General features: G+C 46.9%; 1 protein-coding gene across 9 annotated transcripts in view; it reads left to right on the top strand.

Annotated features, from left to right (window-relative positions):
• PHLDB3 (pleckstrin homology like domain family B member 3) overlaps window positions 1-15,340 on the top strand; it is a 36,052-nt gene that overhangs the window by 12,780 nt on the left and 7,932 nt on the right. For 3 of the 9 annotated variants that reach the window (XM_088671225.1, XM_088671224.1, XM_035119010.3), the window contains 9 exons: window positions 1,626-1,766; window positions 2,175-2,315; window positions 4,817-4,945; window positions 5,694-5,849; window positions 6,705-6,815; window positions 7,590-7,676; window positions 11,273-11,366; window positions 12,541-12,709; window positions 14,053-14,140. In XM_088671225.1, the coding sequence (XP_088527351.1) occupies window positions 1,626-1,766; window positions 2,175-2,315; window positions 4,817-4,945; window positions 5,694-5,849; window positions 6,705-6,815; window positions 7,590-7,676; window positions 11,273-11,366; window positions 12,541-12,709; window positions 14,053-14,140 (1,116 nt within the window). Of the gene's footprint in view, window positions 1-1,625; window positions 1,767-2,174; window positions 2,316-4,816; window positions 4,946-5,693; window positions 5,850-6,704; window positions 6,816-7,589; window positions 7,677-9,877; window positions 9,977-11,272; window positions 11,367-12,540; window positions 12,710-14,052; window positions 14,141-15,340 lie in introns of all 9 variants that reach the window. The other 6 variants (XM_088671223.1, XM_035119009.3, XM_035119008.3 and 3 more) reach the window with 3 other exon arrangements.

The following is a 15,340-nucleotide window of genomic DNA, read 5'->3' as shown; positions in this document are numbered from 1 at the left end:
TCTGCTTTGCATGCAGAAGGTCCCAGTTAGGCATTGGGGTGGCTAACATGAGAACAGGATGCTGGACTTGGTGGGCCTCTGGCTGGATCCAGCAGGACCCTTCTTAAGTTCTTATGCGGCAGCAAACCAGAAGCCTTTTTGCCACTGGTGCCTAAAATCATTAGTTTGGGTGTTGCTAAAGAGGGAAGTGAGCAGGTTTTTCCTCCTCCCTCTATGAAGCTCATCTGTGTGGAGAATGGTCAACACCTCCTCTTAGTTTTCTACTATAGTTGTACCTTGGTTCTCGAACGGAATCCATTCTGGAAGTCTGTTCAACTTCCAAAAACCAAGGAACTTCCTGCACTCAATCGGAAGCTGTGTTGGATGTTTGGCTTCCAAAAAATGTTTGCAAACCGGAACACTCACTTCCAGGTTTGCAGCGTTCGGGAGCCAAAACGTTTGAGTCACAAGGCATTCGAGAACCAAGGTACGATTGTATGTAGTGACTGGAAGGATTCCCAAGACAGAAGTTTTGGTTTTCAGGTACTATATGGTTAGGTCTTCATAGCTCCTAGTTAAGTACCAATTGGACAAAGGGGTAAAGTATGGGAGCAGGGCTGTGAGGAAGAGTTCAGAAAGAACCAAATCTCTCCTCTCGTGAAGGGAATCTAGTCTCTTGCCTTCCAAGCTGACTTTTTCAGATTCAGTTTTGCAACCCTGGTAGGGAACCCCGCCACACCTTTTGGCACAATTTTTGGGATACACCGTAGCTCCGTACTGGAGCATCTCATTTGAACAAAGATGGTCACTGTTTTGATTTGCACCTGGTACCTCCAGTGAAAAGGAAGCCCATGATCAGAGGCAGCCGCAATGCTTCTGAATTGCTGGAAAGCACAGGAGGGGAAAGATGCTCTTGTGTTCCGATCCTGCATGCAGGCTTCCCAACTTCTTCTTAAATTCTCTTTTTATTTCATATTCTTTATTGAAAAATAAAAAGTACAAAATTACAAGTGCTCAAAGTCAAAGAAGACACAAAATGAAGAGACAATAAATAGTATCCATGTAGGAAACAAAACAGAACAACGACAGCAAAATATATTGTGTACATTACAAAAAAGGGGTTGTTATTGTAGTTAGCCGGACCTTCATCTAATATGGCATTTATAGCAAATATCATTAAATTTGTCCTTGGCAAATCTGTGTTTGTACACAACTTGCTCATGTGCAGCGAGTTTGTACATATCTTCAATCCAATCATTAAAGGGAGCTGCATTTTTATTTTTCCAGTTCATCAATACCAGTCTTTTTGCCGTAGTAAGGGCACGTAGAGTCCCTTTGTTAGATTCCATGTCTTGCGTATATAATTCAAAAAGATATTTTCCTCTGAAAATTTAAGATTGCTGCATACAGTCATGTTGATTGTCTCTATTACCTCCTGCCAGAAATTTTTCAATGTAGGACGTTGTATGGCCGTATGTTTTAGCTGAAGCCTTATCCTTGCCACATCTCCAGCAGCTAGATATATAGGCCCTTCTTAAGCTCTTACAGCGAGGGGATGAGAACCACCCACAGGGTTTCGTTTGTGTCAATGCAGCCTGCGCGTGTACACGCAACCCCTGATTTATATATTGTGTTTCCCTTCCCAGTACGAGAGTCCCCAAACAGGAAGAATTGGCTGCAGCACAAAGGAGAAGCAGCTGCGGCCGACTCACGCTGTGAGCAAGATCTCGGCTCTTGAGAATCGGATCAAGGAGCTGCATCACCGGAAGAAGGAGGTGAACATCGAGGTACGCCTCACTCTCCTACAATCCCCTCCCTGTTTCACAAGGAAAGGGGTGTCTGATGGGTGACAATTGGCACCTGCAAAACCGGTATGGTGGAGGCACCACACCCAGGCAGGTGGGGAAAAGGATTGAGGCACGTCACAGATACATAGAGAGCAGGACCTGCTGGTTCTGCAGAACGGGGCATCCCTCGCTGCACAGTGTTTAGTTCCCAAGGTGCTCTCAGAAGCGTTTTCTAATGGTCAGATCAGATCAGGGGAGCCTGGAAGTTAGAACTTCCCCTGCATTCCTCGATTGCTCTTATCCCATGATTCCGCTTGCCCATCTGCCCCCTGGTGGTTTTGTAGAGGTTGGCTGGCCGCCAGTCAGGATGTTTGGGCACCTCACCTCTGACATGCCCCCCTTCCCCAGCAGCTGGACCTGGAAGGAGCCTTGCTGCAAGGAGAACTGAAGGAGGAGAGGCAAGAACTGAGAAGGGAAGAGGAGCGGCTGCTGGAGCTGCAGAGGCGCCTCGTGGAGACGGAGCGCAGGTGCCACGCCGAAAGAGAGAAGGTGAGGCCCTCCTCTCTAAGTCTTCCTCTCGTCAGCCTCCAGGGGCCTCTTTAGGTCGGCGATTTATTGCGGGTGTGTTTTGCAACATGTGGATTTCTCCTGCTTTCGTTTGTTCTGAGGTGCTCCTTGTATGCCTCTGTACGATTGCTGTCTGGAAGGGTGGAAGTGCAACAAAAGCCGGGCAAAAATAAACCGGGACATAGAATCATAGGATTGCAGAGTTGGAAGGGACCCCCCAAGGGTCATCTAGCCCAACCCCCTGCAATGCAGGAACATTTGTTATGTGATTTCAGTAGGAAGTTGCAGGATATGCACCGATTGGAAACAAAGCAGTGCGACCTCCCCGAAACTTTTGCGAGTGCAAGCAGTATTGAAAGTCAGATTATGTGTGGTTGCCCAGATAGCATCATCCTGAGCTGATGATGAATGGGATGGGTAGGATCACACCCTTTCTCTACCAGCTCCCTCTTCCCTGCTGGATAACTCTTCCAGTTGGATGAATCTTACCTCCTGTGTGATGGTGGGAAGGTCCATCAGGACTGTGGAAAGGGGAGGGAAGTTTTGCATTCTTCATCTCCCTGCAGTTCGCCTTCTGTTGCTCAGTTGATTGGTGAACAGGTGAGACTGGTGAAAAGGTGGTGGAGGATGGACTGCAGAAAAAAAATTAATCTGTATCTGGAGCCTCCTGTCCTTCTTACTGCTCTGCTGATCAGGAGGAGGGCATGTTGTGTTGTCATGTAAGATCAGGCAGTGGTCCGGAAGCAGCCTGGGCAGTGGACCGATTGCACACCTCTGACCTGAGAATGTGCAAAATTAGTCGACATATGCACATTCCCCAAGGGCAGTTGCGAGTATGTCTGTTGATGGAAAATATACATTATTCCCTCTTCCTGGAAAGATTATATGCACATTCCCCATGAGACCTGGTGAATGTGCACAATGGCCAGTTGCTATGCACATTAACCTCTCAGTGCACATTCCCTTTAAAGCACACACATGTTATGGATATATATATATATATACCTTCCACTCAAGGAGGTTTATGCATCTGATGAAGTGCACTGTCATCCAGGAAAGCTTATGCCATAATAAATTTGTTAGCCTTTAAAGTGCCACGAGGCTCTTTGTTTGTATTTTGAGATTGAAACTGAAATTCAAAGGCTTTCTCATCATCCCTTTTGTTATTCACCACGTTGGCCTTTTAGTGTTATATAATAAAGCAAAGCTTAAGTTGACAGAAAAGCGGTGTTTGGCTAAACGAAAACAAAACCCCACCACACCTACACACAGAATGGAGGAAGGACTGTAGCTCATTGGTAGAACATTTGCCTTACATGCACAAGGTCCTGGGTTCAATTCTTGGCATCTCAAGGTAGGGCTGGCAAAACTCCTTCCTGGAACCCTTACACTGGGCTAGATAAACCAGAGTAAGGCAGCTGTCTATATTCCTACTTAGGTTTTTTCTTGTCTTAGACTCATAGAACTTAGAGCAGGAAGGGAACCCAAGGGTCATCTGGCCCAATCCCCTGCAAGTCAGGCCGTCCCCACTGTCTCCCTGCTTGTCTTAGGTCTCTCAGCTTTTTTTTTGTGTGTGTGTGTGTGGTAGGGGGAAGAAATGGCAAATGGTTGCGTCCTGCCCTGAGATCATTTATGGTGACAGGTGCAATAGATATTTTCTTCCTATATACATAAAAATGCAATGCTGTCATCATGCAGCCCACATCACAGGACTTCTGCATAACAACAACAAGCTGTCACCAAGAATATATACATATGCATAAAGAAGCTGTCCTTCTGAAATCTTCAAAAGTACCTGTAATTAAATGGTGCAAGGAACTTAACAGGTAGCTGACACACAGGAGGGTGCTAAATCTCCACCTTGGTGTCCAAAGTCTGCTCCTAGCAGAGCGCAACACCTTGGTCTCTGGTGGTGGGCTGGGAGGTTGAAGTGCCTGAAGCAGTGAGGAATAACAGCACAACAAGAAGGAAGAGAACACAGGGAAGGAGGAAAATGCCGGTAACCTAGCGACTAGTTATATCTTTCCATTCCCCAGTGGGAGAAGAGTAAGGGCCATAGCTCAGCGGTAGAGCATCTGTTTTGCATGCAGAAGGTCTCAGGTTTGAATCCCAGCATCTTCAAGTAGGACTGGGAGGGACTCCTGGAAAACCACTGCTGGGCAGTGTCACCAATGTTGATGGGCCAATGTGTCTGACTTAGCACAAGACAGCTTTCAATCTTCCCACGCTGGCAAAAGTGATGGGTAGACTGAATCCAGGTGACCCTACCCTGAAATGCACTCCTGCCTGCACTCTGAAGTGTTGCAGCCTGGCCTTTATTTCATCAGTGAGAACGTGGCCTCCCAAGCGGCACTTATCGCAGTGCCGATCACGGTTGGGAAAGGAATGCCTAATCTGGTAACCTGCTAGGTGGAGCAAAAGTGGCTGGATATTTGCTGCCCATGGAGATGTAGTAACGCTATCCCTGCCCTCTTTTTCGGCAGGAGAAGGCGCGGCTGCAGAGGGAGCGTCACAAGGTAGAGGAGCTGCAGCGGCAGCACGCTGAATCACAGATCCACCTGGACAACCAGCCCGAATCCATGCGGGAGCGGATGCAGAAGCAGCTTCAGGAGGTGAGCGTGCAGCAAAGAGCTACCAGAAACAGGTCTGGTATGGCGGCATGTGAAAAGCAGGTCAGATCGTGTGGTTTCTCTTTGGTTGCTACTGCTTCAGATTGCAAGTGGGGCAGATATTGCAATTTGAAGACATGCATCAAACTCTCTGCGTATAGGAAGATAGGCATCAGGGAGAGAAGGGCTCTAGCCTAGACCTTTAGGGAAGGGCAGTGGTTCACTGGCAGAACACGTGCATGCAAAAGATCACAGGTTCAACCCCCAGTGTCTCCAGGTACAGTTGGGAGACACCTCCTGGCTAAGACCTTGGGCATTGCTGAGCTTCATGGGCCCAGTGGTCTGATCAGTGTAAGGCAACTCCCTGTGTTTGCATGTTTCTAATAGTGTTCTGTGTGCATTTAAAAATGTGGTTCTCCTCACCTACGATCTGAAGTGGTGAAATCTAGGACAGACTCCCCCAACTAGGTGCCCACCAGGGGCTTAGGATTGCTATCTGCCCCCCAATAACACAGCTGGGGTGGGTGGGAGTTGTGGTCCAAAACATCTGGAAGGCACCAGGAGGTGGGGGAAGGCTGGTCTCCACAATCAGCTGCAGGCCTAAAAAAAAAATCCAAAGCCAGGAAGAAATTTCTACTGGCTTGCAAATTTTGGGAATCTGGCAGGTAGCATAAGTTCCCTGGCCACTGGGTCCTTCTGCCAATAAGCGATGGGACCCAGAAGTCTATCTTGACTCTGGTTCTCTTCCCAGACATCTGAGATGCTAGATGGAGCCCTGAGATGCTATGAAGATCTGGAGTTCCAGCAATTGGAGCGGGAAAGCCGGGTGGAGGAGGAGAAGGAGGCCGTCTGCCAGGCTCTGGCCCAAGAGATCACTCAGCTGCAGAACAGCATCAACCAAAGGAAGGTAAGTGGCAGTCCTGATGACCCATGAATCCAGTTCCAGGCTTTGTGTTCACCCTATAGTAGCTGCCTCTGACCTGGGGCCCTGACAGTGCTGGTTGGGAGTTGTAGTCCAAAACATCTCAAGGGCACCAGTTTGGTGCAAAGGCTACTGCAGTGTTTTTCTTTTCAGGATGAGGGGAGACATTCCTATCCTGCCATTTTCATGTGCACAGCATTTATTTCTTACACATTTATTCTTTTAAAAAGTAGCATGGGTGGTTTTTTGTGTGCTCCAGGCTACTTTGCCAAGTTAACGACAAACAGATCTGGTACTTTTGTTTTCCTTTGACTGCACACTTAAATCTGGTCCAATCAGTAGATCAACCAACTGAAATTTTAGTTTCTCAATAGACACAGGAGCCACCTTTGAACCAGTGGTGCCAACTTTTAATCAGAGGGATCAGGACTTAGAGGCTCTTAAGTATATTTTTGAAGGGTGTTGTTTGTCTTTTTTTCCTGCTGGGATATGTATAAAAGAAAGGATGAAAAAGAAGATGGCCTTTCCTTTCAGAAAAGGAGCATTGTTAAACTGTAGGTTAGCACACAATTCACCTGTCCACCTTTTGCTTTCTAAAAAAGATCCACGTTTAGCTTGGGATATTCTGCACACGTGATAGTTAAATCTGTGAAAAGGCAGATGAGTCATCAGCTAAGCATTATTTAATTAGTCAATAACCTTGGGATTGTGTTTTTGCTTCTACTGCACCTGACCACGACACAAGAGGGGATCCCTGTGTGTAATTATCCGAGGTGCAATAGAGCTCTGTGTTGCCCTGAAGCCTGAGGATTCTAACCAGGTTCTCTCCCCCATATCCAGAGGACGGTGCAGAGGCTGGAAGGACAGGCCTGTTTGACACAGGAGCAAATGGTGGGTGAGAGCCAGCGATTTGCGCAAGAGAAAGGCGAGGCTGTCAGGAATCTCAACGCGGTAAGGAATTCCCAGGAATCTCGGTGCAGCAAGGAATTCCTGGCTGAAAGCCAGGAAAACACCCAGGATCCCAGGTTCCTTGTCCTCCCACACCAGTCCACTTCCTATGCCCAATGATAACAATTAATACAAGGTCTTGCTTTCAGTTCCCTACCACTAAGCTTCTTTCTACCTTTCCAGCCTAGTGATGGAAACCAGAGGTTCTGGCTCCTAGGCTTCAGTGGTGGCTGGTTCCATTTGGGATGGGTAGGGCAGAAGATAAGGGAACCCAGCAGCAGGTGGCGCCAAACCCAATGGCAATGGAGGAGACCAGGGGTTTTATTGTGAGGAGGGAGGGCACTAAATACACTGTGATGCTATTCTCATACCTTCCAACACGTCAAGGTGAAAAACCAGGATGTGTGTCCATATGAGTCATGTTACCCACATGAGATTGGGGCCCTGAAAGACACAGTTTTTCCAGGGCTCTGCTCCTGCATGGGGTACTGAGTGAGATCATGCCCCCCAAAGCATTTTTTTGGGGGGAGCGAGATTGTGGCGCCCCAAACGGGCACTGTGTTCTTGCATGAAAAAAGGGATGTCGCAGTTTTACTGGGACAATTGAAGAATACCTATTCTTTGTGGGTGAACCGACAGTAGGAAGATGTGGGGTGGTAGGAGGAGGGAAAAAGGATGGGGCACCAGATCCATTTATGGGTCAAGCTGACCTGAGCCAACATTTGCAACTGGACTTTGCCTGTCTACAAAACTGACTTGTTGTTGTTCTCGGTCTAGGAGAAAAATCGCCTAATGGACATGGGCCCGGAGTATTCGGAGGAGGGTGGAGAGGACTCCTCTGAAAGTAAGCAGGGTGTCACTCAGGTAAGCCCTTTCAGGTGCTCCCTTTTGTCTCTCCATCCACCAGTGCCCATCCAAAACCAAATCATCTTCCAGACAGCCTGCTTATCGAGTGGTCATCCTGATTTGTGTGCACAAAGTTTTGTGGGGAGGTTATATGGTTTCTTGAGCATTCGTTCTGATATTTTTTTACGGGCAAGTTTTGCAACAATACCTCAAGCAAATGTTATTTATTCCCCACCTTCTGGTACATTTCCTTGTCACTTTCCTTACTGTAAAAAGTCCACTTGTTTTTGGGAAAGGGTTTGTTTTACAAGAGCTCCAAATCTACAGTATTTTAATAGCGCGACCAGTGATGGGATCCCACCTGCAAATTAGTGACAGTATGAGAGTGACCCAAGTTTCCCATCAACCAGGATTGTTCGTGTGTTTTTGTACCCAGGTGGGTGCACAGTTCAAAAGTGCACCCTGCTATTGTTGCATGGGGGGGGGGGTGCAGAGGGGAACCCCAGATCTCAGCTCTAAAGTTGCTGCTGTTTAACAGGCAGAAATTCAACATTCCTCCAGCCTAGTGATCCCACATTTTAAAACACTGCTGTTATGTACTGAGCTGAATCCTAGAACAATAGGATTCAGAATCAGCGGGAGCTACCCAATCCAACTCCAGGTGGAAGTGAATCCGCAACCTGATTGGCCTGCTGGAGCAGCCAATCAGGCGGCTGGCAGAAGTGAATCTGCTACCTGATTGGCCTGTAGGAGCAGCCAATCAGGCTGCAGGCAGAAGTCAATCCATAATATAATTGGCCCACAGGTGTAGCCCTGAAGTAGCCAATCACGCAAGGCCCATTGTGTAAATAATGTATATAAGCAGATGGTTTGGGGAAAAGAGCCATTCGTCTTCTCTTCTCCTCCTTGATGACTATGAGCTGAATAAAGAGCATGAAATTCACTCTTGACTCCGAGTATATTTCAACTGCCATTGAAGTATTTGCATGGCTGTTTTAATTCCTGCTTTAATCTGTGCATTGTGTTAATGTATTTCTTTTAATTGATCTGATCTTACGTTTTTATTATTGCTGTGTTTTAGATTGCATTATAAACTACTCCAGGATGAATATTATTATTTATTCAAGGTTACTTATTTATTTTTTATCTATCTGTGCACCTGACATCCTCAAAGAAGCCCAGGGCTGCAAGCAACCAAGCAGTAAAATAATGCAGCGTAAAATAGAATAGAATAGAATAGAATAGAATAGAATAGAATGTATTTAAAACAATCTGAAAACAATTTGAAAGGAGTGGCATATAAATAACTTAAGTGTCATTGGAGCGGGGGGGGCAGCCTTCTGAAATTTAAGACTTTGTGCTGGTCCAACATGTTCGTTTTTTTTGTACTCCCCCCAATGCCACCCTATCTTCTTATTCCCTGTTCAATCTGGATACACCATTTCCATGTGCTGATCTGATTTTTTGCAAAAATGGTAAATCCCTGTTAAACGGGAATATACAACAGAACGTCATTTTGAGTTGTGTGTTGTGTGGGCACCAAGCAAAACCTATATTCAAGGGCTAGGGGTGACCTGGAAACTACAACTAATCCAGAATGTGGCAGCTAGACTGATGACTGGGAGTGGCTGCCGAGACCATATAACACCGGTCCTGAAAGACCTACATTGGCTCCCAGTACGTTTCCAAGCACAATTCAAAGTGTTGGTGCTGACCTTTAAAGCCCTAAACGGCCTCAGCCCAGTATACCTGAAGGAGCGTCTCCACCCCCATAGTTCTTCCCGGACACTGAGATTCAGCGCCAAGGGCCTTCTGGCGGTTCCCTCACTGAGAGAAGCCAAGTTACAGGGAACCAGGCAGAGGGCCTTCTCGGTAGTGGTGCTCGCCCTGTGGCACGCCCTCCCATCAGATGTCAAAGAGATAAACAATTACTTGACTTTTAGAAGACATAGGGAAGTTTAACTAGTTTAAATTTGTGTGAGTCAAATTGGCCTCGCCAACCTTGCAGGGGAGGAGGGGAGGGGAGTCATGTAAACTACCATGTGTGCTGCCAGACCACCTGTGAAAAGCTTGCTGGGACTGTGCTGAAAAATCTCACACCTTTTTTATTGGTTCTGGTGGTAAAAGCAACAGAGGATTGATTTATTATTTCACGGGGGGTGGGGGGTGGGGAGAAACACCGCTTCCATCCTTTTATCTGTGTCTGTCTCTCCCTGCAGCTCACTTTCACCCAAAAGACGGACCGGAAGGTCATTGTGTTGGGTTCCGACCAATCAGACTCCTCCTCCTGTGTCTTCTCCGTCCGCAGTTCTGTCAAGGTCTGTCTTGTCCTGTTGGTCTGTGTTGATTTTCAGTGTCTGTCTTCCTTTTATGTGTACAGACGTGACTCTGCAGCTGTGCTCCCCCCACCCCAACCTAGTACCCTCTGGGTGTTAGCAGACTACAACTCCCAAACATCCAGAGGCCACCAGGTTATGGGAGATGCCTGCTAAGCACCTTTGGATCTGCATTGTCTTTGATAGGAGAGGATGGGGCATCTGCATCCTTTCAGGGTGGTATGGGAACATGGACCAGCAGTGGAGGCAGCAGATATCCAATGGCTTAACTGCTGCAGCGTAGGCTGGTCTGTTAGGGCAAATGGGACACATTCAGCAACCTCAGCCTGCCCTCATCCAATCCTCACATGCTTGCCTTCTGGCTCTGGCTCTGGTTCCACTTCTTGTTGGCCTCCTGCCCTACCAGTTCCAAAGGGCACCAGCCACCACTGCAAGATAGATTCTGTAACAAAGATGACGTGTTAGCATGAGAACATAACTAGAACCTGCTGGATCAGGTCAATGGCCCATCCAGCCCAGCTTCCTATCCTTGCAGTGGCCAAAATCTGCAAACAGGAACTGAGCGCAAGAACACTCTCCCCTCCTGTGGTTTCCAGCTGCTGATTTTCAGAAGCATTACGACTGTGGGGGGGGGGGTAGTGCATAGTCATTGTGGCTAGTAGCCATGGCAGTGACTCATGGGGCAAAAGGACAGAGACTTGGGAATATGAGATTGACCTTTGCTAGGGGAATATTGGGGCTGAGCCTTGCAAGGCAGTAGGAGGTGAACCAGGAGCCATGAGATCAGTCTCAGTCAGTCACGACCAAAGAGCAAATTGCAGCCAGAGGGCGAACCAGAGTCAGGATTTCTAGCAGCTGTGGTGGCTCATTTACCAGAAGTGATGTCTGTAGCATTAACTCTGGAAGTGTATACTTGATTCTGGCCAAACGAAGCCTCCTGATGTATATTTTGCTCTAGGAGTGTAAATCCTTGTACTGAAGGAACAAGTTAAGTTAGATGCCACTTGTGAGGTTCTAGATAGCCAGCGTGGCTAATAGACCCTTCTTCCATGTTGTTGAATCATTCCCTCTATTTCTGGGGTTCAAGAGGTAAGTGCTGTTGCTTATGTGTGATGGATTTTACTGGATGTAATTCTTATAAAGCTGCCTAAGAAATTGCTAGACAAACAGACAGACAAACGAAGGAATGAAAGAAAACCTGGCTCCTTTCAAAGCATGAGGGGGCACTGGAGTGTGAGCTCCGACCCTAATTCTTACCTTCCTGTTTTTTCTGCCCAGGGATCAATTGGATTGCAGAGGACCGCAAGTCTCCCCCGTAGGAGAGGAGATCGCCTCACGGCCAGGACTGCACAGCGCCCCCTCTCCATGCATGGTATGGATTATTATTATTAATTACCTGCCCTTCACCCTGAGGTTCTAGGGTGGGCTACAACAATTAGAGAAGGAGGTGGTCTTTCAGGTATTTGGGGTCTAAGTCAATTACAGCTTTAAACACGAGTGTGAACACCTTGGATTGGGCCCAGCAACCAGTTTTCTGGAGTGGGCGGAAAGCATGAGACAGGGAATAGGGAAAAATTCAAGGAATACTATTTTTGGAGGTGGGTGGGTGGATAAGGTTCATATACATGACATTTTGGTTGCAGAGGTTGTTGTTATCACTTTAGCACAAAACCCGACTTCTATCCAGTGAAACAAAAAAGTACAACATCCATTCCAGTAAACAGTGAATGCTATCCACCTTACCCATTGATGTGAAAAGTCCCTTTCTCCTCCAAAAAGTATGAGCCAGTGGTAAACCCACCTCTGCAATCTCTGAGACAGCTTTCCCCAACCTGGTGCCCTCCATGCATTTTAGAATACAATTCCCATCAGCCCCAGCCAGCATGACCCTTGGTAGGGATGGTGGGAATTGTAGTCCAAAACAGCCTGAAGCCACAAGGTTTCCAGGGGGAGGCAACTCTTTCCCTTTCGCCAGCCATTTCATGGTGGCTGGCAAAAAACAAACAAGCCACACCTTAGCAGTGAACCAAGAGGTTTGAAATAAGATGTTTTACAGGAATTGGGTCTTTTTCATCTAAATGGTGCGGCAGGAAAACAAACGGACCTGTTATTTGTTTAGTACATTTATATTCCACTGTTCCTCCAAGGAGCTCAGTGTGGTGTGCATGGTTCTTCCCTCTCATTCTAACCTCACAACAACCCTGTGAGGTAGGTCAGGTTGAGAGATAGTGACTGGTCCAAGGCTGCCCAGTGATCATCCTCCCTGGGTGGGGATTTGAACCCTATGTTGTGACCAATTATATCCAAAATTGGGATTTCCAGAGTGGGTGTTTTTTTTAGGGGGGAGGTTATTGGGCCATAGCTCAGAGAGAGAGCATCTGCCCTGCATGCAGAATTTCCCAGGTTCAAGTCGCTGCCAATCATTGTACTGAGCTAGAGGACCAATGGTCTGTTTCACTGTCTTCTGATGAGGACCGTGTGCCCTGTGTCTTTGGGGAAATGCTGAACCAATCACTTTCCTTGGATTTCCTCCTCTCTCCCTGCAGGCGCTCTGGATCCCAGCATGCTGGCAGCACAGCTCTCAGGTGGGGGCAACAGGCCCTACCTAGGCAGCCCAAACCTGCAATATTCACGTCTCAACAACCCCCTCTACCAGCTGCTGGCCGGCCAAGGAGCTGTGGGGCAGCTAGGAGGGTCCAGCCAAGGAGCCTATAGGTGAGCACACCTGTTTCTCCTTAATCTCAGCCTGTCCCAACAAACACCTCACCAGTTGACAGTGGCCTTTTCCTTGGCACTCCAGCCTTCTCCACTTGGCAGGCGCCAATCCATTAGTTAAACCATGGGAGTCCACATGAGGCAGTGATGGCCCCAGACTTAGATGCCTTTAAAAGAGGATTGGACAACTTTGTGGAGAACATCAGTGGCTATGTTCTTTTTTATAATTTTTATTACATTTTCTGTTTTACTATTTAGAATATTCATTTAAACAACCTTAACATATCAACGACTTCGCTTCTTCTCTTTCCATGGTTATTTTGCATAACATAAATCCCTGCATATTTTACATCAACTAAACCATTCAGTATTCCATTATTACATCCATAAAAACTTATTTACACTGTTGAATTTTTCTTAATGCTGCCAACGTTTTCAAGTGTACGCAACCCCCCCCCCCCCATATTCAACAAACATTTTCCAATCTTCTTTAAACGTATCTTCTTGTTGTTCTCTTATTCTATTTGTTAGGTCTGCAAGCTGCGCATATTCCATCAGTTTAAGTTGCCATTCTTCTTTAGTTGGGACCTTGCTCGTTTTCCATTTGGGGGCTGACAAAATATGGGCCACAGTGGTGGCATACATAAATAACTTTTTTGAACACCTGGGCAATTTCGTCTGAATTATCCCCAACAAAAAGGACACTGGGTGGTTTTTTTGGTGTGGTTTTTTTTTTTTGGAAAAGTGCTTTTCAGCATTTTTTTCAATTCATTATGAATTATTTCCCAATACTCTTTTGCCCTTTTACAGGTCCACCACATATGAAAGAACGTACCCTTAACCTCATTGCATCTCCAGCACTTATCTGATTCAGTCTTATACATCTTAGCAAGTCTACTTGGGTTGAGGGGGGAGTGGTGTCACACTCATGTCCTGCTTGTGGGTTTCTCATCTGGTTGGCCACTGTGAGGACAGGTTGCTGGACTAGACGGTCCTTTGACCAGATCCAGCAGGACTCATGAGATCTCCCACTTTCCCTCCTGTGGAAGAGAGAGAGGTGGAGGGAGGCGCTGTGTCTCTTGAAATACTTAGAACTGTGTGTGGATACCTTGGCCCTCCAGATGTTGATGCACCACTGCAGGGCAGCCAATGTAGTCCCCTCCAGATGTTCCTGACTACAGCTACAACATTGGGCATGCTCTCTAAGGCTCATGGGAATTGTAGTCTAGCGACATCTGGAGGAACTAAGCATGTCAGCCAGTCCTGAACTACATGCTCAGGCCGACACCCTGATGTCTGCTTGTCCACTTCCACCGTCACTAACTAGAAATGTCTCCCGACAGCCTTGGGAACTGTGTCACCCAGTTGGCCGAGATGGAACGGAGGGTGCGGGAGGCCATGGCCGAGAGAGAGCGGCTGCTGCAGGAAAGGGTGAGATCAACGAATTCCAGGCCAAGATTGTTAACCTTCCTCTGGTTTCAGAATAATCCCTGGTATTTGGGAAGGGTGGGAAGTATCATCCATGTATACATACCACAAGTCTCTCCAGCTCTCCCAACACAAACACACACACACACACAAACAAACACACAAACACACACACACACACACACATTCCCCAAAGTGTAAGAGCATGAGGACCAAGCTACAAATTATGTACATCTCCTGCATTTTTCTCTGATGTCAAAAGAGCTTGGAGGTGAGGGGGGAGGCAGAATTTGATAGGGGCCAAGGCAGAGGGGTGGGTGGGTTAATGAGGTGACATGCATACCCAGGTCCAGGAAATCTACTGGACCTGACTCCCCCTATTAGCAGCATTATGCGGTTCTATTACACAATATCACCCATATACTCTTTGCATATGAGGCCATAAATATGAGGCCATAAATGCTGAAGCACCTAAATGCAATTCAGAGTTGTACAGTGGCAGAGCATCAGGCCAGGGTTGGTGAGATCAGGGTTCAAATCCTCACTTAGCCATGAAGCTCAGGAGGAATCAGACTGCTCAACTACTACTAGATCTGGGTGTGCTCATGGGTGTTGAAGTTGGGAACAGAAGAAGGTAGCAGTTTTCCTTCCGACCGGTCTCTGTCGCAAGAGACGCCGTTTCCATTCTGCCGCAGTTCGGTTTGCCCCAAATGCTGCTCTTGTAGCCTGCTGTTTCATGTAATCTGGGGAATTATTTATGCTAAGCTATGCAACTTTACAAATTTAACATAATTAATGACGTAATGCTTTCTCTGCTATTCATTTCAATGTAAAGGAAATCATAGAATTGCAGAGTTGGAAGGGACCCCCAAGGGACATCTAGCCCAACCCCCTGCAATGCATGAATGTCAAAGCATTGCTTAAAAAATGACCAGGAGTTGCATATTGGTTGCTATTCATTAGCTAATTAATTAATGGATAGGCCTGTTAGCCACTTGTTACCGGAAAGTCTCCAAGCAACTTGCAGCACATTAAAAAAAGAAGAAGAATAGGACTATGAATATATTGTGAAAACGAAACAAACATACACAAAACTCCCCAGTAACACTGTAGGAAGCCTTGGCAACACTAGCGATAGACCGTCAAGCCCAGAATCTAACATTAACCAACAGCATCATTGTTCTGCTCAACTCCGTTTTCTTT

Source organism: Zootoca vivipara, chromosome 6, assembly GCF_965207765.1.
Source record: "Zootoca vivipara chromosome 6, rZooViv2.hap1.1, whole genome shotgun sequence".
Taxonomy (NCBI): Eukaryota; Metazoa; Chordata; class Lepidosauria; order Squamata; family Lacertidae; genus Zootoca; species Zootoca vivipara.
Note: the sequence above shows the minus strand (reverse complement) of the source record. Positions and strands in the feature narration are given on the sequence as shown.